This window comes from Pristiophorus japonicus, chromosome 9, assembly GCF_044704955.1.
Source record: "Pristiophorus japonicus isolate sPriJap1 chromosome 9, sPriJap1.hap1, whole genome shotgun sequence".
NCBI lineage: Eukaryota > Metazoa > Chordata > Chondrichthyes > Pristiophoridae > Pristiophorus > Pristiophorus japonicus.
This window is the reverse complement of record NC_091985.1, coordinates 107,944,383-107,966,582: the sequence shown is the minus strand read 5'-3', so window position 1 is coordinate 107,966,582 and position 22,200 is coordinate 107,944,383. Positions and strand designations below refer to the sequence as shown.

General features: G+C 48.0%; 2 protein-coding genes across 9 annotated transcripts in view; one reads left to right on the top strand and one right to left on the bottom strand.

Moving 5' to 3' along the window:
• LOC139272658 (potassium/sodium hyperpolarization-activated cyclic nucleotide-gated channel 1-like) overlaps positions 1-5,908 on the bottom strand; it is a 609,801-nt gene extending 603,893 nt beyond the window's left edge. For all 8 annotated transcript variants that reach the window (XR_011594930.1, XR_011594929.1, XM_070888734.1 and 5 more), the window contains exon 1: positions 5,418-5,908. Coding sequence is in view for 6 of the 8 variants with exons in the window: in XM_070888734.1 (XP_070744835.1) it covers positions 5,418-5,905 (488 nt within the window). In the remaining 2 variants the exon portion in view is untranslated. The remainder of the gene's footprint in view (positions 1-5,417) is intronic.
• A 1,414-nt stretch (positions 5,909-7,322) lies between these two features.
• The window catches only part of LOC139272656 (2',5'-phosphodiesterase 12-like), a 54,003-nt gene continuing 39,125 nt past the window's right edge, over positions 7,323-22,200 (top strand). Inside the window, exon 1 of the mRNA XM_070888733.1 lies at positions 7,323-7,332. The gene's annotated coding sequence lies outside the window, so the exon portion shown is untranslated. The remainder of the gene's footprint in view (positions 7,333-22,200) is intronic.

Here is a 22,200-nt window from a genome sequence, read left to right as displayed (position 1 = left end):
ATTAAACAGTTTCCCGTTTGTTCTATAGATTATCTCCACTCCAGCGGGAAGCTTGCTGATGGTGAGATGTAGCATTGCAGTAAGGAAGATCGACAAGAGGTGAGCTACTGGCCTCATGTTGTACCTTAAAGCAGCTTGCCCAAAGTTGGGAATCAAATTTGAGCCTGCTGCATCATAGCAGATGAAAATGCAGGAGGTCCAAGCACAACCGGCAGTGGCCCGCAGTAGTACTTTGGTGCTGGGAAAGGCATTCTTTCCATACCATTTCATCAGCAGCCTTCAGCAGTCCCCTTAAAGAGCACTGTTTAGACAACTGTAAAACTGTAAAAACAAGGCACAGCTTGCATGGCACATGCTCCATCTAGTTTTTCATGCAGGGTCCTGAAACAGGCAATGGACTTTTCTTTGCATATTTAAATTTCGACGCTGATTTCATGCAGCCATCAGGGATGCCTAAAAACAGCGATGACTAATATGGCAGCGACATCTGGATGAAGATATATGGGGAATTGTCTGCAAGTTTGAAGTTGATACAAAGACGTGTGGGCGTTAGGATCTTAAATGAATAAAATAAATTTCAGGTAGATCCTGATGCAATGAGGGAATGGACCGATATCTAACAGATTACATTTAAGAGAGATATATGTAGGGTTATGCACAAGGCAAAGGACATTGCGTGCACCATACAGTGCTGACTGCTTAAGGTAACTAAGTGAGAGAACAACCTGGATGTTACAGTGCACAGTACATGAATCTTTGAAGGTTCACAACAACCATGATCCTATTCCAAAAGCAAAGAGTGTTAGAATGTATTGCCAGCATGATTAAATACAAAACATTAACACTATACTGTCTCTGTACAAGGGCTTCGTAAGACCTCACTTTGTCCAGTTTTGGTTCATACACATAGGCAGGTATTTTCCTTACCTGAGTGGGTCTGGTGTGGGCGGCGGCCATGGCTGATTGTGACACCGTTGCTGGCTCCATTCCCGCTTCACAAAACTACTTTATGTCAATAGGGCCTATTAAGCCCACCCTGAACGTTACCCAGCCCAATTCAATGGTGCGGGTCTGGTGATGGCATCCATGACGCGTTTTCAGCAGAATATTTATTTAAAATGGCCATGGTCACATTACATTTGAAGGTTAATCTAAAATAGTGCACTAAGTCAGTGCACTACAGCACTGGTGTGCTGAAAACACTTTGGAAATGACTGCACAGAGGCAGAGAGTTGCACCAAGATTCTCCGGTGCCTCCCTCCATATACTTGTAGAGGGAGTCAGAGCACGCAGGGAGATCCTCTTCCCTTCCAATGGGCGGAAGAGACCTCCCCAGGAGACCAAAACAGCATGGTTGGAGATTGCAGATGAGGTAAACAGCAGGGATGTGGTCAAGAGGACGTGGGTGCAGTGCCGCAAATGTTTCAATTATCTCATTAGATCAGGAAACATGAGTGCAAAGCCACACTCAATTTCATCCTGCTTTGCCTCTCATCACATCACCATCACTCTGCCTACCCAACCCTATTCCTGTACATCCATACTCACACCAACATACCATGCACATCCCACCCATCCCTCATTCTCTATTATCACATCCCCATCTGACTAACCACCCCACACTAATCCTCATCCTAGTGCAACCATCCCAACGAACACACACGGAGGCCATATTGTTTTGTTATCCCTCTCCTTCATAATCTCAAGATCAAACCCAACCCAGTTTTATGTCAGCTGCAGCTCAGTGGGTCGCACTCTTGCCTCAGAGTCAGGTTATGGGTTCAACTCACACTCCAGAGACTTGAGAACAAAAATCTACGCTGACACTCCACTGCAGTACTGAGGGAGTGCGGCCCTGTTGGAGGTTCTGTCTTTCGGATGAGACATTAAACCGAGGCCTCGGCTGCTGCTTGAAGAATAGCAGGGGAGTTATCCCCAGTGTGCTGGTCAATATTTATCCATCAATCAACATCACTGATTGATGGTCATCATCACATTGCTGTTAGTGGGAGTTTGCTGTGCACAAGTTGGCTGCCACATTTCCTACATTACAACAGTGACGACACTTCAAAAGTACTTCATTGGCTGTAAAGCGACTTGGGATGACCGGTGGTCATGAAAGGCGCAATATAAATGCAAGATTTTTTTTTCTTATTTTTCTTTATTCATTCCTTACACTCATTCCATCACTCAATCTTCTCCTTTCCCTCCTTTCAGGAAGAGTGCCCAAAATAAGAGGGAGAGAATTGGTGGTGGCCCCCCATCATTTGCAAACCTTACAACAGCAGAGGGGGTTGCTTTAGAAGCATCTGGAGTTGACGACCAGCTGGAGGTGGGAGACGGAGAGAGGGGTACATCTCAGCAACCCGGTGACAGAATTACATATCGTACAGCTAAATGGCATACATCAGTCACTCATACAGGGGCTCCGACAGGTTTTGCGAGCATGTTGTTCGCAAATTTGCAGGGAATGGAGGAATCCATCTCCAACATGAGCACCACTGTGTCGAAGGCGACTGCTCCGTGGCAGCAGGAAAGTGAGCAGGCTCTGCTGAAGCCACAGGGCCAGCACTTCGCAGAAAGACGTGGAAGAGAAAGTTGGCACACAAGCAGATTCACAATGGTAGCCACTTGGGTGTTTATGTAAAATTTGTTAATGTGCTGTCAAGCAGAAAAATCTTTATTTTCATAACTTTCTGGTCTTGGGACAGATTTGTGTGCACCTTTGGAAGTGGCTTAGCGAGTAGCAGTGAATGGTGAAACATAACGGTACCTCCAGCAATGATGGCAAGTGTGAAAGGAATGGCTTGGTCTTTATGGTGTTGGTATGAAGTGGTGCCAACCTGACGCATCAGGTGGCAGCCATATGGATGTACTGCATCAAGCTAAGTAAATGGCCATGATGAAGCCCTGGCCTCCCGGGCAGAAATGTGCTTGGGTGCTGAAGCCCTCTGTAGCATCAGGTGATTGTGGAGAAGGTTGGTGGTGGCGTTGTTGTTGCTCATCGTGGTCAGAATCTGAGAGCCAAGGTGAGACAGTATAAATAGCACCCATGTTGATGGAATACATGACAGGTGAAGTAGAGATGACAAAAGCAATCTGTCATTGGTGAGAGGTTCTTCCAATGAGGTGACACTGAATGGAAACTTTGCTGGAAAGGTTTGCAGCCTGCAGAAAGCTCAATCTGTGCTAGGAATGCAGTCAACAAAGCTTCTGTTTGAGGGAAATGATTAGCTGTCTGATGGGAGCTTTTACACTACATTTGATGCTTTCAACTAATCAGCTGGATCAAAGACCACTCAACTCCCGCCTCAATTTGACAGATGTGGTTGGTTCCCAAGCAGCACGCATCCCTTGAGCATCCAGTGAAATTGCAAAGGCAAGATTAAAAAGACTCTTAAGGATCTGACAAGCTAATAATCCTTTAAAATCAGGTCACCCGCCTCAGCCAATCAGGTCGATGGCAGCTTCCCATCCACTGCAAGAAATTTCAACATTCCCACCCGACCCGCCTCCAATTGCACCGGCACGGATCCTGGAGAATTCCAGCCATAGTGCAAGTGCTCTGGAAAAGTTCAGAGGAGGGCCACTAGATTGATTCCTATCTTAAAAGGCCCTTAGTTTCCACAATAAGTTTAGATAGCTGGAGCTTTTTACTTTAGAAAAGCATGGGAGATTTGCTTGATTTTTTTTTATATAAAGTGACAGCATTAGATTCAGGCTGTGATTTTTATACATCATTCTTCTATTGTGTCCAATTCTGGGCACCACACTTTAGGAAGAATGTCAAGCCTTGGAGAGGCTGCAGAGGAAATTTACTAGAATGGTACAAGGGACTTATGTCGGTGAGTCTAGAAAAGCTGGGATGGTTCTCTTTAGAGAAGGTTAAGGGAAGATTTAAGAGACTTGTTCAAAATTGGGGTTTTAGATACAAGTGCATAGGGAAAAACTGTTTCCAATGGCAGGAGGGTCATTAACTGGAGGACACAGATTTAAGGTAATTGGCAAAAGAACCAAAGGCAAGTTAAGAGAATTTTTTTTTTTTTAAATGCAGCAAGCCATTATAATCTGGAATGCACTACCTGAAAGGATGGTGGAAGCTGATGCAATAGCAACTTCAAAAAAGTAAATTGGATGAATACTTAAAAACACATTTCCAAGGCTATGGGGAAAGAGCAGGGGAGTGGGACTAATTGGTTAGCCCTTTCCAAGAGCTAGCACAGTCATGATGGACCTCCTTCTGTGCTGTATTATTCTATGATTCAGGGTGTGAACATCACTGGCAAGACTAGCATTAATTCCTAGTTGCCCATAAGGTGGGGGCCACCTTCTTGAACTGCTGCAGTCCACATGAAGTTACTTTCCCATTGCTATCAGGTAAGGAGGTCCCACTGAGAATGAAAGAATGCCAATTAACTCCTTGTAGGAGGAGGATACAAGTTTGGTCGGTGCTATCGAAGTCTTGATGATTTACTGCCGTATATTCTATAGATTGTACACTGCAGCCACGGCACGCATGGTGGTGGATGGGGTGAATAGGTGCCGTTCAAGCAGACTGCTTTGTCCTAGATGGCATGTGCTTCTTGAGTGTCACTGCAGCTGCACCCATCCAGGCAAGTGGAGAGTGTTCCATCACACTTCTTGACTTATGACCTGCAAGTGGTGGAGAGGCTTCAGAGAGTCAGGAGGTGAGCTATTCACCACTGGAATACCCAGAATGGCAACTGCTCAGCATCTTCAAGTTATCTTAAGATAGGCTATTTGAGTTAGTTAAGTTGGCAAGGGGAAATACAATAGGTTATACAATCATAGAAATGGATTAGATGTCAGGAGGTATTTCTTTTCACAGGAGAATCATGAACCTATGGAATGAGTCACAGGCATATGCAGTGAATGCAGATTCACTACAGGCATTCAGAAGGGAACTGGAGTTGCCCAACCCCACCCCTGAATGTGGCCAACTTAGCTACCTATAAGAGTATGGGGCAGATACATCTCCCAGAACTTTGTTTGACCTCCGTCAGGGATCAACTAGAAATTTCTAAGTTTTTTTTCTTGCTAAATTGGTCAATGTTTTTTTTCCTCTCCCAAGAAACTGAATCCTGGGACAGGGGTGCATCGAATTTAAAAGCACAGAAACAGGCCATTCGACCCAACAGGTTTGTGAAGTGTTAATGTTCCACATAAGCCAACTCCCACCCCATCAATATATTTGGGGGGGGGGGGGCACGTTTTTTTTGGAATGACTGTTTTCCTAAGTTACACCACGACACTATAAGGATAGGCTGGGTAGGCCAGATGGTCTTTTCTTGTCCTGTTCCACGATCCTAAAACAATGTTCCATTCCTGGTTGTCCATTCTCCGTATTAGAATTTCCAGCCTCAAGATGAGCATTGCGACTGGTCTTACACTCTTACCTAAACGTGCTGTGAGGGTGGATAGCAAAGTCTTCGGAGTCAGTTGCTTTCAAGTAATCTTTGCGCATTTTCGCCACGCTCCCGTGGAAGGCGGCAGATCCCGTGCGAAGTCCAGGGCGGACCGTGAATTCTTCGTCAGCCTTCTGGGCCTTACCCAGGCTGTATCCCATCAATCTGTCGGTGGTCAGGAAGAGCGTTTGTGTCGGCTCAATTTTATTCGTTTTAGCAACATTCTGCGAAGAATTCTCCATCGTTGCTGAATTCGGGAGAAATAGCGAAACCACCTGCAGCCTTTGCGGCTCAGCTGTTTCAAACTCAGCAATCTTTGCACCGGAAGGAGGGAAGAGACCACGCTCAACCTGACCGACTTGGACTCTGTCCTCACAGGCACGGCAGCGGGTCACCAGACCAATCACCCTGCCGTTTCCAGACAACGGCCATCCGCTGCAACAGCGCGACCGTTGGCTGTCCCGCTGTGACCTCACCATATTCGAATACAAATTGCCGCCTGACTGCGGCTGTGACGTCACAATCTTTAATCCGACCCGCGGCGTTTCCATTGGTAACCACATCTTCCCACCTGCTGCGCTAACGTGCCTCATTGCCCCTGGGCCATTTATATATGGTTCTTCAGGCTGTTTGTATTGTTCGTTTTCTCACGTGTAAACGATGAATTAATTGTTTTTAAATAGGCCATTATGCTCAAAATAATTAAAAGGTGAATTTTATTTCAGCACATTGGCCCTGCAAACTGTTCCCATTGGCAGAAGTATTGAGAACCAGAGGACACAGATTTAAGGTGATTGGCAAAAGAACCAAAGGCAACATAAGAACATTTTTATACAGGGAGTGGTTAGGATCAGGAAGTCGGCCCATCATCCATTTTGTCTAATCTCTCCTGCCTTCCACCCTATCACAGACCTTCCCTTTTGTTCTTTCTTCCCCTTCCCCTTTCAGTGCTCCTTAAGAATCTGTTTTTTTCGAAAATTCGCCAGTTCTGTCAAAGGGTCATCAAACTGAATCGTTAACTCTTTTTCTCCCCACAGATGCTGCCTGACTTGCTGAGATTTCCAGCATTTTCTGTTTTTATTTCAGGAAGGCACTGCCTGAAAGAGTGGTGGAGACACTCAGTTACTGCTTTCAAAAGGGAATCTGAAAGAAAAGAAATTGCAAGGCTACGGGAAAGGGCAGGGAGTGGTACTAGCTGAGGTGTTCTTTCAGAGAGTCGGCACTGGCTCGACGGACTGAATGGCCGCCTTCCGTGCTGTAACCATTCTATGATTCTATAATTACTGGGTGAGATAATGATGTACAAATGTTGAATACATACAGATCATTAAAATCAGTTTTTACAGGTTTGCAGCAGTAAGTTCCCGTTTTTTGACTTGTGAAAAAAAAAATTTCTCCCAAATTTCAGGTGACTTTTTTTAACCAAAAATCCGGTTTGGAGATGTGCATCGCATCCTTTGAAGTAAAAGTGCACTTTACGTGTTGTTATTGTCTGGTACAGTGCGCAGACTCTGGACCCGAGTTTTGGTAGGAAAAGAAACGGCGACTATACAATTTGGATTATTTTTAAGGAAACCCAGATCATCTTTAATTAATACTATGAAGATAATATATTTTATACTGCAGCAAAGGTTAATCTTTCCTGGTGTGATATGGACTGACACGGTCACACACCGATTGTCCCCTGCAGACTGAGGTCATCAATCGAAGGCTGACTCGGGTCATGCACCAAGGCATTGTATACTAAAAGGAAGATCACAATTGTTCCTCTGTATAATCTCTAACAATTGTATTTATCCCACCATCATAATGTTAGGGAAGTGGATGCAGCCACAACAGTAAACAGGTTCTTCGATAGCACTTTTGGGGAAAAAAATCTATCTTGAGGTTAATTGAGAGGTTGAAGGTGAGTCCCATAAAAAGTGTATCTGTGAACTGTTTAAATGTTTAAATGTTTGTGGGTTGTCATTTAGCTTGACGGTGCCATTTTTCTTGAGTTTCAGCTCGGCTCAAAATTGTTTTCTCTATATTTTGATATTTATCTTAAACTGGCTTCGCCAAAATAGCAAGAGGAAATTTCCAACAAAGATATTAAGTGTTAGTATTGTACAGCATAATTTCAGGGCTTTTATCTGTTGATTCCATGTAAAACCAAAAGAGATACCATAATAATTACTTAAAAAAAATTACTTGTACATTTTGATTCATTCAAATGTGAAAATACAATGACGAGTAAAAGAAAACATGATGCCAGTGATGTATCTCTCAGAAATTAGCTTGATTTATAGATATTTTATGATATTTTTATCTTATATTTAGTAAGTTAAGAGTTTTACACTCATAAGAAATAGGAGCAGGAGTAGGCCATTTGGCCCCTCGAGCTTGCTCCGCCATTCAATAAGATCATGACTGACCTGATCATGGACTCAACTCCACTTCCCTGCACACTCCCCATAACCCTTTACTCCGTTATCGCTCAAAAATCTGTTTACCTCTGCCTTAAATATATTCAATGACCCAGCCTTCTCAGCTCTCTGTGGCAGAGAATTCCATAGATTTACAACCATCTGAGAAAATAAATTTCTCCCCATCTCTCTTTTTTAAATGGGCGGCTCCTTATTCTAAGACCATGTCCCCTAGGTTTAGTTTCCCCTATGGGTGGAAATATCCTCTCTGCATCCACCTTGTCGAGCCCCCTCATTATCTTATATGTTTCAATAAGATCACCTCTCATTCTTCTGCACTCTAATATGTATAGGCTCAACCTATCCTCATAAGTCAACCCCCTCATCTCCAGAATCAACCTAGTGAACCACTGAACAGCCTCCAATGCCAGTATATCCTTCCTTAAATACGGAGACCAAAACTGTATGCAGTACTCCAGGTATGGCCTCACCAATACCCTGTACAGTTGTAGGAGGACTTCTCTGCATTTATGCTCAATCCCCCTTGCAATAAAGGCCAACATTCCATTTGCCTTCCTGATTACTTGCTGTACCTGCACACTAACTTTTTATGTTTCATGCACAAGTGCCCCCAGGTCTCTCTATACTTCAGCACTTTGCAATTTTTCTCCATTTAAATTATCATTTGCTTTTCTATTATTTCTGCCAAAGTGGATAACCTCACATTTTCCAACATACTCCATCTGCCAAATTTTTGCCCACTCACTTAGCCTATCTACATCCCTTTGCAGATTTTTTGTGTCCTTCTCACAATTTGCTTTCCCACCCATCTTTGTATCATCAGTAAACTTGGCTACATTACACTCGGTCCCTTCATCCAAGTCATTAGAATAGATTGTAAATAGTTGAGGACCCAGCACCGATCCCTGCGGCACCCCACTAGTCACTGTTTGCCAATCGGAAAATGACCCATTTATCCCGATTCTGTTTTCTGTTAGTTAGCCAGTCCTCTATCCATGCTAATATATTACCCCCAACCCCGTGAGCTTTTATCTTGTGCAGTAATCTTTTATGTGGCACCTTATCGAATGCCTTCTGGAAATCCAAATACACCACATCCACTGGTTCTCCCTTATCCACCCTGCTCGTTACATCCTCAAAGAACTCCAGCAAATTTGTCAAACATGATTTCCCTTTCATAAAATCATGCTGACTCTGCTTGATTGAATCATGGTTTTCCAAATGTCCTGCTACTGCTTGCTTAATAATGGGCTCCAGCAGTTTCCCAACGACAGATGTTTGGCTAACTGTTCTATAGTTTCCTGCTTTTTGTCTGCCTCCTTTTTTAAATAGGGGCGTTACATTTGTGGTTTTCCAATTCGCTGGGACCGCCCCAGAATCCAGGCAATTTTGGTAGATTACAACTAATGCATCTATTTCTGCAGCCGCTTCTCTTAAGACCCTAGGATGTAAGCCATCAGGTCCAGGGATCTTGTCCGCCTTTAGTCCCATTATTTTGCCTAGTACTACTTCCTTAGTGATAGTATTAAGTTCCTCCCTCCCTATTGGCACTCATTTTACACTTATTTTATTTTTCTGATTTGTTTCTTCGTGCCATTATTGAAAGTGTGCTAGACTATATAAAGCGCATTATACAAAAGACATAGGGTGAAATTGAACCTCCCTTCATCATTTTTCAGGCCAAAACAGGTCTACAAAATAAAAATTTCTAATGTAAATATGATCAAAACAACTTGCATTTATATCGCACCTTTAGTAATAAAATATCCCAAGGTGCTTCACAGGAGTGTTATTAAAAGAAAATTGACACCAAGACATATAAGGAGATGTTAGAGCAGATGACCAAAAGCTTAGTCGAAGAAGTAGGTTTTCAGTAGTGTCTTAAAGGGGGAGAGAGAAGTGGAGAGACAGCGAGATGTAAGGAGGGACTTGCAGAGCTTAGGACCTAGGCAGCTGAAGGCCCAACCGTCAATGCTGGCTCTTTTAAAATTGGGGTGTTCAAAAGGCTAGAATAGGTGGAACACAGAGGTTTATGGGGATTAAAGGGCTGGAGGAGATTACAGAGATAAAGAAGGATAAGGCCATGGAGGGATTTGAAAACAAGGATGAGAATTTTAAAATCAAGGCGTTGCTTAACTGGGAGCCAATGTAGGTCAACAAGCACAGGGGAGATGGGACTTAGTGTGAGTTAGCACACTGGTGGCAGAGTTTTGGATGACTTCAAGTTTATGGAGGGGGGGGGGGGGGAATTAGGAAGGCTGGCTAGGAGTACATTGGAATAGTCAAGTCTAACGATGATAAAGGCATGGATGAGGATTTTGACAGCAGATACATTGAGGTAAGGGCAGAGAAGGTGGAAATGGGCACTTATTGATAGAATGGATATGAGGTAGGAAGCTCAATTCCTGATCAAGTATAACACCAAGGTTGCGAACAGACTTGGTCAGCCTTAGCTAGTTGACGGGTGAGAGATTGAATCAGTAGAAAAGGAACAGAGTTTTTGGTGTGAACCGAAGACGATGCTGTTGGTCTTCCTGATATTTAACTGGAGGAAATTTCTACTCATCCAGTGCTGGTGTCAGACAAGCAATCTGATATTACAGACATGGTGGAATGTTCGAGAGAGGTGGAGGAGAGGTAGAGCTGAGTATCATCAGCGTACATTGAAAACTCACGTTGTGTTGCCGGATGATATCACTGAGGGGCAGCATGTAGATGAGAAATAGGAGGGGGCCAAGGATAGATCCTTATGGGACACCGGAGATGACATGCAGGATCAGGAAGAGAAGCCATTGCAAGTGATTCTGTGGTTAAGGCTGGAAAGATAGGAATGAAACCAGGCAAGTCCCATCCAGCTGGACGATGGTTACGAGGCATTAGAGCAGAATTTTGTGGTCAACCATGCCAAAGGATGAAGACAGGTCCAAAAGGACGAGAAGGGATAGATTACCTTTGTTGTAGTCAAATGGGATGTCATTTCTGATGTTAGTAAGAGTAGTTTTGGTACTGTGGCGGTGGCGGAAGCCTGAGTTCAGGGAAAGATGTGCGTGGATTTGGGAGGCGACAATACATTCAAGAAATGGAAGCGGAAGTGTGTCGGTCACAATATTGGAATGGGTGCCTGCCTAAACTAAATGCAGAACCAATTGGTTTATGCCAGCGCTAACTTCGTCAGTTCTTAAGCCCACCTCAGAAATCATGGCAGGAACTGTCAGGACACAGCCTTTACAAGTGCAATTTAGAGGTATCCTGTCCATTAAGGTAAGTCTTGGGCTGCTAGGGTGCTTGTCGGGCTGTAATTAAATTACTTTAGTTCAGTGAAGTTGAAGTGGCAGCTGTGGCTCAGTGGGTAGCACACTTGCCTCTGGGTCAGAAGGTTGTTGGTTCAAATCCCACTCTGGGACTTGAACACATAACTCTATGCTGACACTCCAAGATAGTAGTGAGGGAGTGCTGCACTGTCTTTTGGATGAGACGTTAAACTGAGGCACTGTCTGCTCTCTCAGGTGGATGTAAAAGATCTCATGTTGCTATTTCGAAGAATCGGTGTCCCAGCCAATATTTATCCCTCAACATAACAAAAACAGATTATCTGGTCATTATTACATTGCTGTTTGTAGGAGCTTGCTGTGCGCAAATTGGCTGCCACCCTTTCCACATTAGAACAGTGACTACACTCCAAAAGTACTTCATTAGCTGTAAAGCGCTTTGAGACATCCGGTGGTTGTGAAAGGCGCGATATAAATGCAAGTCTTTCTTTAAAATGCCTTTAATCTACTTTTTGGAGATGCAGCCGCTTTACTGTCTTTACTATTCTGCACAGTTACTGTCATGGGTGTTCTGCTGGGTCTGCCATTGGGGCATCTAGATGAGGATCAGCAGCACCAACAAGGGAACATCCACATAGAAACAAAGAAAATAGGTGCAGGAGTAGGCCATTCGGTCCTTTGAGCCTTCACCACCATTCAATAAGATCATGGCTGATCATTCACCTCAGTACCCCTTTCCTGCTTTCCATATCCCTTGATCCCTTTAGCCGTAAGGGCCATATCTAACTCCCTCTTGAATATATCCAATGCACTGGCATCAATAACTCTCTGCGGTAGGGAATTCCACAGGTTAACAACTCTCTGAGTGAAGAAGTTTCTCATCTCAGTCCAAAATGGCTTATCCCTTATCCTTAGACCATGTCTTCTGGTTCTGGACTTCCTCAACATCAGGAACATTCTTCCTGCATCTAACCTGTCCAATCCCGTCAGAATTTTATACATTTCTATGCGAGCCCTCTCATCCTTCTAAACTCCAGTGAATACAGGCCCAGTCGATCCAGTCTCTCCTCATATGTCAGTCCTGCCATCCCAGGAATCAGTCTGGCGAACCTTCGCTGCACTCCCTCAATAGCAAGAACGTCCTTCCTCAGATTAGGAGACCAAAACTGAACACAATATTCCAGGTTAGGCCTCACCAAGGCCCTGTACAACTGCAGTAAGACCTCCCTGCTCCGATACTCAAATCCCTTAGCTATGAAAGCCAACATACCATTTGCCTTCTTTACCGCCTGCTGTACCTGCATGCCAACTTTCAATGACTGATGTACCATGATACCCAGGTCTCGTTGCACCTCCCATTTTCCTAATCTGCCGCCATTCAGATAATATTCTGCCTTCGTGTTTTTGCCCCCGAACTGGATAACCTCACATTTATCCACGTTATACTGCATCTGCCATCCATTTGCTCACTCACCTAACCTGTCCAAGTCACCCTGCAATTTCTTAGCGTCCTCCTCAAAGCTCACACCGCCACCCAGCTTAGTGTCATCTGCAAACTTGGAGATATTACACTCAATTCCTTCATCTAAATCATTAATGTATATTGTAAATAGCTGGGGTCCCAGCATTGAGCCCTGCGGCACCCCACCAGTCACTGCCTGCCATTCTGAAAAGGACCCGTTTATCCCAACTCTCTGCTTCCTGTCTGCCAACCAGTTCTCTATCCACATCAGTACATTACCCCCAATACCATGTGCTTTAATTTTGCACACTAATCTCTTGTGTGGGGCCTTGTCAAAAGCCTTTTGAAAGTCCAAATACACCACATCCACTGGTTCTCCCTTGTCCACTCTACTAGTTACATCCTCAAAAAAATTCCAGAAGATTTGTCAAGCATGATTTCCCTTTCATAAATCCATGCTGACTTTGGACCGATCCTGTCACTGCTTTCCAAATGCGCTGCTATTTCATCTTTAATAATTGATTCCAACATTTTCCCCACTACTGATGTCAGGCTAACCGGTCTATAATTATCCGTTTTCTCTCTCCCTCCTTTTTTAAAAAGTGGCGTCACATTAGCTACCCTCCAGTCAATAGGAACTGATCCAGAGTCGATAGACTGTTGGAAAATGATCACCAATGCATTCACTATTTCTCGGGCCACTTCTGGGATGCAGACTATCAGGCCCCGGGGATTTATCAGCCTTCAATCCCATCAATTTCCCTAACACAATTTCCCACCTATTAAGGATTTCCTTCAGTTTCTCCTTCTCACTAGACCCTCGGTCCCCTAGTATTTCCGCAAGGTTATTTGTGTCTTCCTTCGTGAAGACAGAACCAAAGTATTTGTTTAACTGGTCTGCCATTTCTTTGTTCCCCATTATAAATTCACCTGAATCTGACTGCAAGGGACCTACGTTTGTTTTCACTAATCTTTTTCTCTTCACATATCTATAGAAGCTTTTGCAGTCAGTTTTCATGTTCCCAGCAAGCTTCCTCTCATACTCTATTTCCCCCCTCCTAATTAAACCCTTTGTCCTCCTCTGCTGTATTCTAAATTACTCCCAGTCCTCAGGTTTGCTGCTTTTTCTGGCCAATTTATATGCCTCTTCCTTGGATTTAACACTATCCTTAATTTCCCTTGTTAGCCACAGTTGAGCCACCTTCGCCATTTTATTTTTACTCCAGACAGGGATGTACAATTGTTGAAGTTCATTCATATAATCTTTAAATGTTTGCCATTGCCTATCCACCGTCAACCCTTTAAGTATCATTTGCCAGTCTATTCTGGCCAATTCACATCTCATACCATCAAAGTTACCTTTCCTTAAGTTCAGCAACCTAGTCTCTGAATTAACTGTGTCACTCTCCATCTTAATAAAGAATTCTACCATATTATAGTCACTCTTCCCCAAGGGCCCTTGCACAACAAAATCCTAATTAGTCCTTTCTCATTACACATCACCCTGTCTAGGATGGCCAGCCCTCTAGTTGGTTCCTCGACATATTGGTCTAGAAAACCATCCCTAATACACTCCAGGATCTCCTCCACCGCATTGCTACCAGTTTGGTTAGCCTAATCTATATGTAGATTAAAGTCGCCCATGATAACTGCTGTACCTTTATTGCACACATCCCTAATTTCTTGTTTGATGCTGTCCCCAACCTCACTACTACTGTTTGGTGGTCTGTACACAACTCCCACTAGCGTTTTCTGCCCTTTGGTATTCCGCAGCTCCACCCATACAGATTCCACATCATCCAAGCTAATGTCCTTCCTTACTATTGCGTTAATTTCCTCTTTAACCAGCTACTCCACCTCCTTTTCCTTTCTGTGTATCCTTCCTGAATGTTGAATACCCCTGGATGTTGAGTTCCCAGCCTTGGTCACTCTGGAGCCATGTCTCCATGATGCCAATTATATCATATTCATTAATTGCTGCCTGTGCAGTTATCCTCGCATTGATGCACAGAGCCTTCAGGCTTGTCTTTTTAACACACTTTGCCACTTTAGAATTTTGCTGTAATGTGGCCCTTTTTGATTTTTGCCTTGGGTTTCTCTGCCTTCCACTTTTACTTTTCTTTCTATCTTTTGCTTCTGCCCCCATTCTACTTCCCTCTGTCTCCCTGCATAGGTTCACATCCCCCTGCCATATTAGTTTAACCCCTCCCCAACAGCACTAGCAAACACTCCCCCTGGGACATTGGTTCCAGTCCTGCCCAGGTGCAGACCGTACGGTTTGTACTGGTCCCACCTCCCCCAGAAACGGTTCCAATGTCCCAGGAATTTGAATCCCTCCCTTCTGCACCACTCCTCAAGCCACGTATTCATCTGAGCTATCCTGCGATTCCTACTTTGACTAGCACGTGGCACTGGTAGCAATCCTGAGATTACTACTTTTGAGGTCCTACTTTTTACTTTAACTCCTAGCTCCCTAAATTCACCTTTTGAACCTCATCCCGTTTTTTACCTATATCGTTGGTATCTATATGCACCACGACAACTGGCTGTTCACCCTCCCCCTCCAAAATGTCCTGCAACCGCTCCGAGACATTCTTGACCCCTGACCTACAGTTGCTACAAGAAGTGAGAGGAGGGGAGAATGGAGAAAGTTGTTGTTGTCCTACACCACAGGAGTCTTCAGGAACCGAATGTCAAACCTCAACTTCACTGATGAGCAGTGCATCAGGCACCTCTGCTTCACAAGTAAAGCAGTCACAAAACTGTATCACCTATTGCAGCACAAATTGGAGCCCAAAACAGAGCGTATACAAGCGATAACTTCAAGGTTACCGTGGCCATGAATTTCTATGTCACAGGCTTGTTCCACACTGCAACAGGTCGATGTGTCATCAGCGCTGCATCAAGGATGTCATTGAGCCTCTACTCCAGAAGGGCCGCCCCATCTGTGTAGGAACATCTCCGCAGGTCGGGCCCAGGTACGGCGAATGAGGGTACGGGGCCCAGAAGAGCCGAGGGCCCAGGGGCAGCACAGGTCTGCCCACACTGCCATATGTGTGCGCACTAGGTCGGTGCAGAAGAGCAGGCCTCCAGTCGTCCTGGTTAACACTTGCCACTGGATAAAGGCCTAGCTCTGTCAAGCCCGTGTGGTGGCTGATGTGCAACGGTCACCACACATTAAAAAAATCCACGCACAGGCATCTTCCACCCCCTCAATTGGATTTCAGGACTGGAACATCGGGTCCTTCATTGAAACATCTGTGAACTCTTCTGGAAGCAAATCATTCTAGTTCGAGGGACCGCCTATGATGATGACTCCAGGAGGAATGTCTTAATCTCCCTTCCCATGGTGTCAGCAAAGCAGGGCATGAGAGCTCGGGTTTGCCAGGATTACAGGCTTCCCATGAGTACAGGAGTAATTGACTGGACCCACATCGCCTTGCGTGCTCCGTGTCAATACCCGGGCATATGTATCAACAGGAAGGGATTCCACTCTTCTCAATTTGCAAGTGGTGTGTGATAACAACCTGGCAGCAGTCATGATGTCTTCATGTTACACCAGTCCTCAATACCCCTTTGATTCCACCCAGAGCATGGGGTGTCAGGCTGCCTGCTAGGGGTCAGGGTATTCTTTGAGCACGTGGCTCATGACAGAAACCTGAGCAGAGTCCGAGGAGCACTTTAATCAGAGCTGTGCATCCACCAGAGCTCTGATTGAGCAGACAATCGGCCTTCTCAAGCAGAGGTTCTACTTCCTCGACCGTCCGGTGTCTCCAAATTCATGGTCATCTGCTGTATGCACCATAATCTTGTCCTCCAAAAGAGCCAAAACGTGAAACCACCTGGGATAGAAGAATTGCAGAAACCTGAAGATGATGAGGCTAGAGTGACCAATTGCGTCAGCTGCTAGAGCAGTCAGAAGAGATTGACCTGAACAATCCCTCGCCTCCCCAATGCACCAACTCTCCCTGTTCCCATTTCACTAAGGTCCCTACACCCACCTCATTCAAAATGCAAACCTGCGGTCTCACCTTACCATTAGTGTGAAATTTAAACTAGCAGCACCAAGAAGAGTCATTCTTTATTTAATTATTCCACAAAATTGACAACAGACAACTACAAATCACCTTTGGGGCCTGACTTCTGTGTTCTTTCTCTGTTCTGGTGATTCTATGAGGTAGCTGTGGCTGGATAGAGTGAGAAAGAAAATTGTTGAATTTCCACTCTGGGTAGTTGAGAGGGCTGTGGTTGGTGACCTCAAAGTGTTCTCGGAGCAGAAGGCCTGGCTAGATATAAGTGGCGGCTCAGCCGTATAGGTCCTAAGCTCGCTATATAAACCTAGCGTGCAGCTGACTGACAGAGGTCAGCACCTCTTAAAGGGGCACACCCATCTTTAAGGTAAGTTTGCATTTAAGCTTTTGGATTGTTTTGGGGGATTTTATTGAAGTAGTGGCTTGCTGTAATAGATGTTTAAAGTTTTTAAGTGTATATGGAGTGCTGTTGGACATTTGCAAGGTCGCAGGTGGAAAAGGAAGGCCTCTGCGAAGACACAAAATGCTGGAAATACTCAGCAGGTCAGGCAACACCCGTGGAGAGAGCAACAGAGTTCACGTCTCCGGTCGTGATGCTGCCTGACTTAGAGTATTTCCAGCATTTTATGTTGTCATTTCAGATTTATAGCATTTGCTCGCAGAGGGAAGAGGAAGACATAAAAGACAAAGAAACAGTAGGGGAAAAAGCCAAAGAGGAGGAAAGAGAAGAGGAGGAAGCAAAAGAGAGGGAAACAGAAGAGAAGGATGCAGAAGAGGAAGAAGCAGAAGGAAGGATGCAACCTAGACAGCCCCTTTCTGGCCAGGATATCCCGGATGGAATCATCCGTCTATGGTCCCAGTGACCAAAACCCCAATTATCCTTTCAACTTTAGTCCCACAACTAACTTCCTTCTGTTACTGACAATCACAGAGCCCTCTTGGCCACGATGCTGAAATAAAAGCCACCACAAAGCAAACTTTCCAATCCAACTTTATACACCTAACCATCCAATAGGACATCAAGAAATCAACTCATCACTCTTGTGCATTATCTTAGTGACTGTCTTGTGTGTTCCTTTGCCTATCCTACTGATGTCGTGCTGTGCTACCCCACTGGCTGTAGCATGGCCAGTGGAACTGCTGACTTTCAGTGGGGGACACTGCAAATAGCCTTGCTGCTCAACCTTGAGGAGTTGGTGGCTGGGAGTGTCAAATTGAGTGACAATGTTTCTTCTTCACTCTCCTCTCCCTTTTCTTGGCCAACCACTAGCTGGGCAGGCTGCATTTCTTGGATATGTGAAGCTGTCATGAGGGGACAGCGGGAAAGCAAGAGATGCATGCCAGAAGAAGGATAATGTATGAGGATAACACCATCTTGTATACTTTCTGCTCTTGCCACTTGCTAAGTGCTCAGCCATGGCCCTGACAAGAATGGCCTACAGCGTCTCTTCCAAGGGGGTGAGGTGAGGCCAGGAATGGAAGATGTGCCTCGTGATTGGTACAGATTGTTGGTAGGTGAGTGGGGGTAGGGAGTCGTGTATTGAGCAGTGTGAGGCTAGTGGTGCAGTTGGTAAGAGACGGCTTTTGAAGGTGCAGTCACTGACCTTGACCAGTGGTCTGAGGTCATTAAGCTTCTTTGGGCACAAGAGCCAGGTGGTGGGGGTGACACTGCTGGCAGTGAGAGCCTCGGTGATCTAGTCCCACATCGTTCTTTCTGGAGAGCCTCCTGGCCCCTGTGGTTAGAGGACCTCTCTTGCAGTGTTGGCCCACTGCACACAGCTGGACGGCTGCGTACGGGACCCTGGGTGGGCGTTTGAGAATGTGGGTACAAGTTGGAATGAGCTGCAGAGAGCAAATTTGCCAGAGAAGGATTTCTGGCACGTTATGCCAGACATTAGGGTCCTGATATTTATGGAGAAGCGAGGAGGGAGAAAGAAAAGAAAGTCTTGCATTTATATAGCGCCTTTCATGACCACCGGACGTCTCAAAGTGCTTTACAGCCAACAAATGACTTTTGGAGTCTCTGTTGTAACATGGGAAGCACGGCAGTCAATTTGCGCATAGCAAGCGCCCACAAACAGTAATGTGATACTAACCAGATAAACTGTTTTTGTTATGTTGATTGAGGGATAAACATTGGTCAGGGCTTTAAAATAGTGTCATGGATCTTTTACGTTCACCTGAGAGGGCAGACAGGGCCTCAATTTAATGTCTCATCCGAAAGAGGACACCTCCAACAGTGCAGCACTCCCTCAGCACTGCACTGGAGTGTCAGCCTAGATATTTGCGCTGAAGTTCCTGGACTGGGAGTTGAACAAACAGCCTTCATGACTCAGAGGCAAGTGAGCTCCCCACCGGGACCTCATTAACATATTATCACATTTCCCACCTGAAAGCCAGCCGCAGAAGGAGGCAGCCTGGGAGGTTGGGTGGGGGGGGTCAGAAGATTGTGTCAGAAGATTTGCTCGAGAGGCAAAACACTCTTGCTCCTCCTGGCCCACAAGCAGTGCTCCAAAAAGCATTTACCTGCTGGAGCCCTGGGAAACCCGACCCACAGCTGTTAAGTTCAAATAGCTCCCAAAATCTGAGGTACGAAGCCTCATAAATATTATAATGATGCGCTTATTTGTACTGCATTGTCTCTGATTGGCTCTCCATTATCACATGGCCTATTGCTGATTGGTCCCTTTGGAGGATAAGCCACACCCTGAAGTTTCTCTGGAATGTGTAACTGAAACCATCCAGCCCAAGTTCTGACTGACTTTGCAAAGTGTAATTCGATTCCTTCTGACTTCAGAAACCAGAGAAGATAGATCTCCACCAACCCAGCAAAAGCCTCCCAAGTAGCAGCTGAAGTCCCTTATCCTAGTGCATGTGCTGCCTCCCCCAGCCTAAGTGTCTTACCCACTACCATAGATGGGGCATTGCGTGTGGGTCATGGATTGTTAACAGGTTTATTGGGTATCAAGTAAATAGTGACAGTGTCGTGATTTCTGGATTTCATCCACTCCAACGATGTCCCTTGTAACACACGCACCGAGTTTTCTGAGAAATCGGGTGTGGGTGTAAAGGGGGTTGGAAGAACCTGATCTGTCTTCCATGAATTCCCTCTCTCCCCTCCCTCCCGCCATCACCCCTCACTCACTCCCCATCCCCCACCACCATCCCTCCCTCCACTTCCCCGTCCCTACCCTATCTCCCTCAACCTCCAATGCCCTCCCTCCCCTCCCCGCCACCCCCCAGCCCCTCCCCCTTACCCCTACCCCCTAACCCCCCTCCCTCCACTTCCCACAAACCCACCCCTTCCCACACACCTTCCCCTCCCCTCACCCCCAGCCCGCTCCCTCCCCTCACCCCCAGCCCGCTCCCTCCCCTCACCCCAACCCCCCTCCCTCCGCTCACTCTCTCCCCACCCCCTCCCTCCCCTTACCACCCCAACCCCCCTCCCTCCCCTTACCTCACCACCCCAACCCCCCTCCCTCCCCTCACTCTCTCCCCACCCCCTCCCTCCCATCACCCCCAACCCCTCCCTCCCCTCACCCCCAACCCCTCCCTCCCCTCACCCCCAACCCCTCCCTCCCCTCACCCCCAACCCCTCCCTCCCCTCACCCCCAACCCCTCCCTCCCCTCACCCCCAATCCCTCCTCCCCTCACCCCCAACCCCTCCCTCCCCTCACCCCCAACCCCTCCCTCCCCTCACCCCCAACCCCTCCCTCCCCAGCCCCCCAAACCCCCTCCCTCACCTCATCCCAACCCCCCTCCCCTTCCTTACCCCCACCTCCCCTTCCCTATCCCCACCCACCCCATTCCCCTCACCCCACCTCCCTTCCCTCCCCCTCACCCCACCTCCCTTCCCTCCCCCTCACCCCACCTCCCTTCCCTCCCCCTCACCCCACCTCCCTTCCCTCCCCCTCACCCCACCTCCCTTCCCTCCCCCTTACCCCACCTCCCTTTCCTCCCCCTTACCCCACCTCCCTTCCCTTCCCTCCTCCCCCTCACCCCACTCCCTTCCCTCCCCCTCACCCCTCCTTCCCTCACCCCTTCTCCCCTTCCTCCTCACCCCACCTTCCCTCCCCCTCACCACACCTTCCCTCCCCCTCACCACACCCACCCTTCCCTCCCCCTCACCCCCAACCCCTCCCTCCCCTCACCCCCAACCTCTCCCTCCCCTCACCCCCCAAACCCCCTCCCTCCCCTCATCCCAACCCCCCTCCCCTTCCTTACCCCCACCTCCCCTTCCCTATCCCCACCCACCCCGTTCCCCTCACCCCACCTCCCTTCCCTCCCCCTCACCCCACCTCCCTTCCCTCCCACTCACCCCACCTCCATTCCCTCCCCACCTCCCTTCCCTCCCCCTCACCCCACCTCCCTTCCCTCCCCCTCACCCCACCTCCCTTCCCTCCCCCTCACCCCACCTCCCTTCCCTCCCCCTCACCCCACCTCCCTTCCCTCCCCCTCACCCCACCTCCCTTCCCTCCCCACACCCCACCTCCCTTCCCTCCCCCTCACCCCACCTCCCTTCCCTCCCCCTCACCCCACCTCCCTTCCCTCCCCCTCACCCCACCTCCCTTCCCTCCCCCTCACCCCACCTCCCTTCCCTCCCCCTCACCCCACCTCCCTTCCCTCCCCCTCACCCCACCTCCCTTCCCTCCCCCTCACCCCACCCCCCCTTCCTCCCCCTCACCCCACCCCCCCTTCCCTCCCCCTCACCCCACCCCCCTTCCCTCCCCCTCACCCCACCCCCCTTCCCTCCCCCTCACCCCACCCCCCTTCCCTCCCCCTCACCCCACCCCCCCTTCCCTCCCCCTCACCCCACCCCCCCTTCCCTCCCCCTCACCCCACCCCCCCTTCCCTCCCCCTCACCCCACCCCCCCTTCCCTCCCCCTCACCCCACCCCCCCTTCGCTCCCCCTCACCCCACCCCCCCTTCCCTCCCCCTCACCCCACCCCCCTTCCCTCCCCCTCACACCCACCCCCCCTTCCCTCCCCCTCACACCCACCCCCCCTTCCCTCCCCCTCACACCCACCCCCCCTTCCCTCCCCCTCACATCCACCCCCCCTTCCCTCCCCCTCACACCCACCCCCCCTTCCCTCCCCCTCACACCCACCCCCTCTTCCCTCCCCCTCACCCCACCCCCCCTTCCCTCCCCCTCACCCCACCCCCCCTTCCCTACCCCTCCCCCCACCCCCCCTTCCCTACCCCTCCCCCCACCCCCCCCATTCCCTCCCCCCACCCCCCCCATTCCTTCACCCCACCCCCCATTCCCTCACCCCACCCCCCCCATTCCCTCACCCCACCCCCCCATTCCCTCACCCCACCCCCCCATTCCCTCACCCCACCCCCCATTCCCTCACCCCACCCCCCCATTCCCTCACCCCACCCCCCATTCCCTCACCCCACCCCCCATTCCCTCACCCCACCCCCCCATTCCCTCACCCCACCCCCCCCATTCCCTCACCCCACCCCCCCATTCCCTCACCCCACCCCCCATTCCCTCACCCCCACCCCCCCATTCCTCACCCCACCCCCCCATTCCCTCACCCCACCCCCCCATTCCCTCACCCCACCCCCCCATTCCCTCACCCC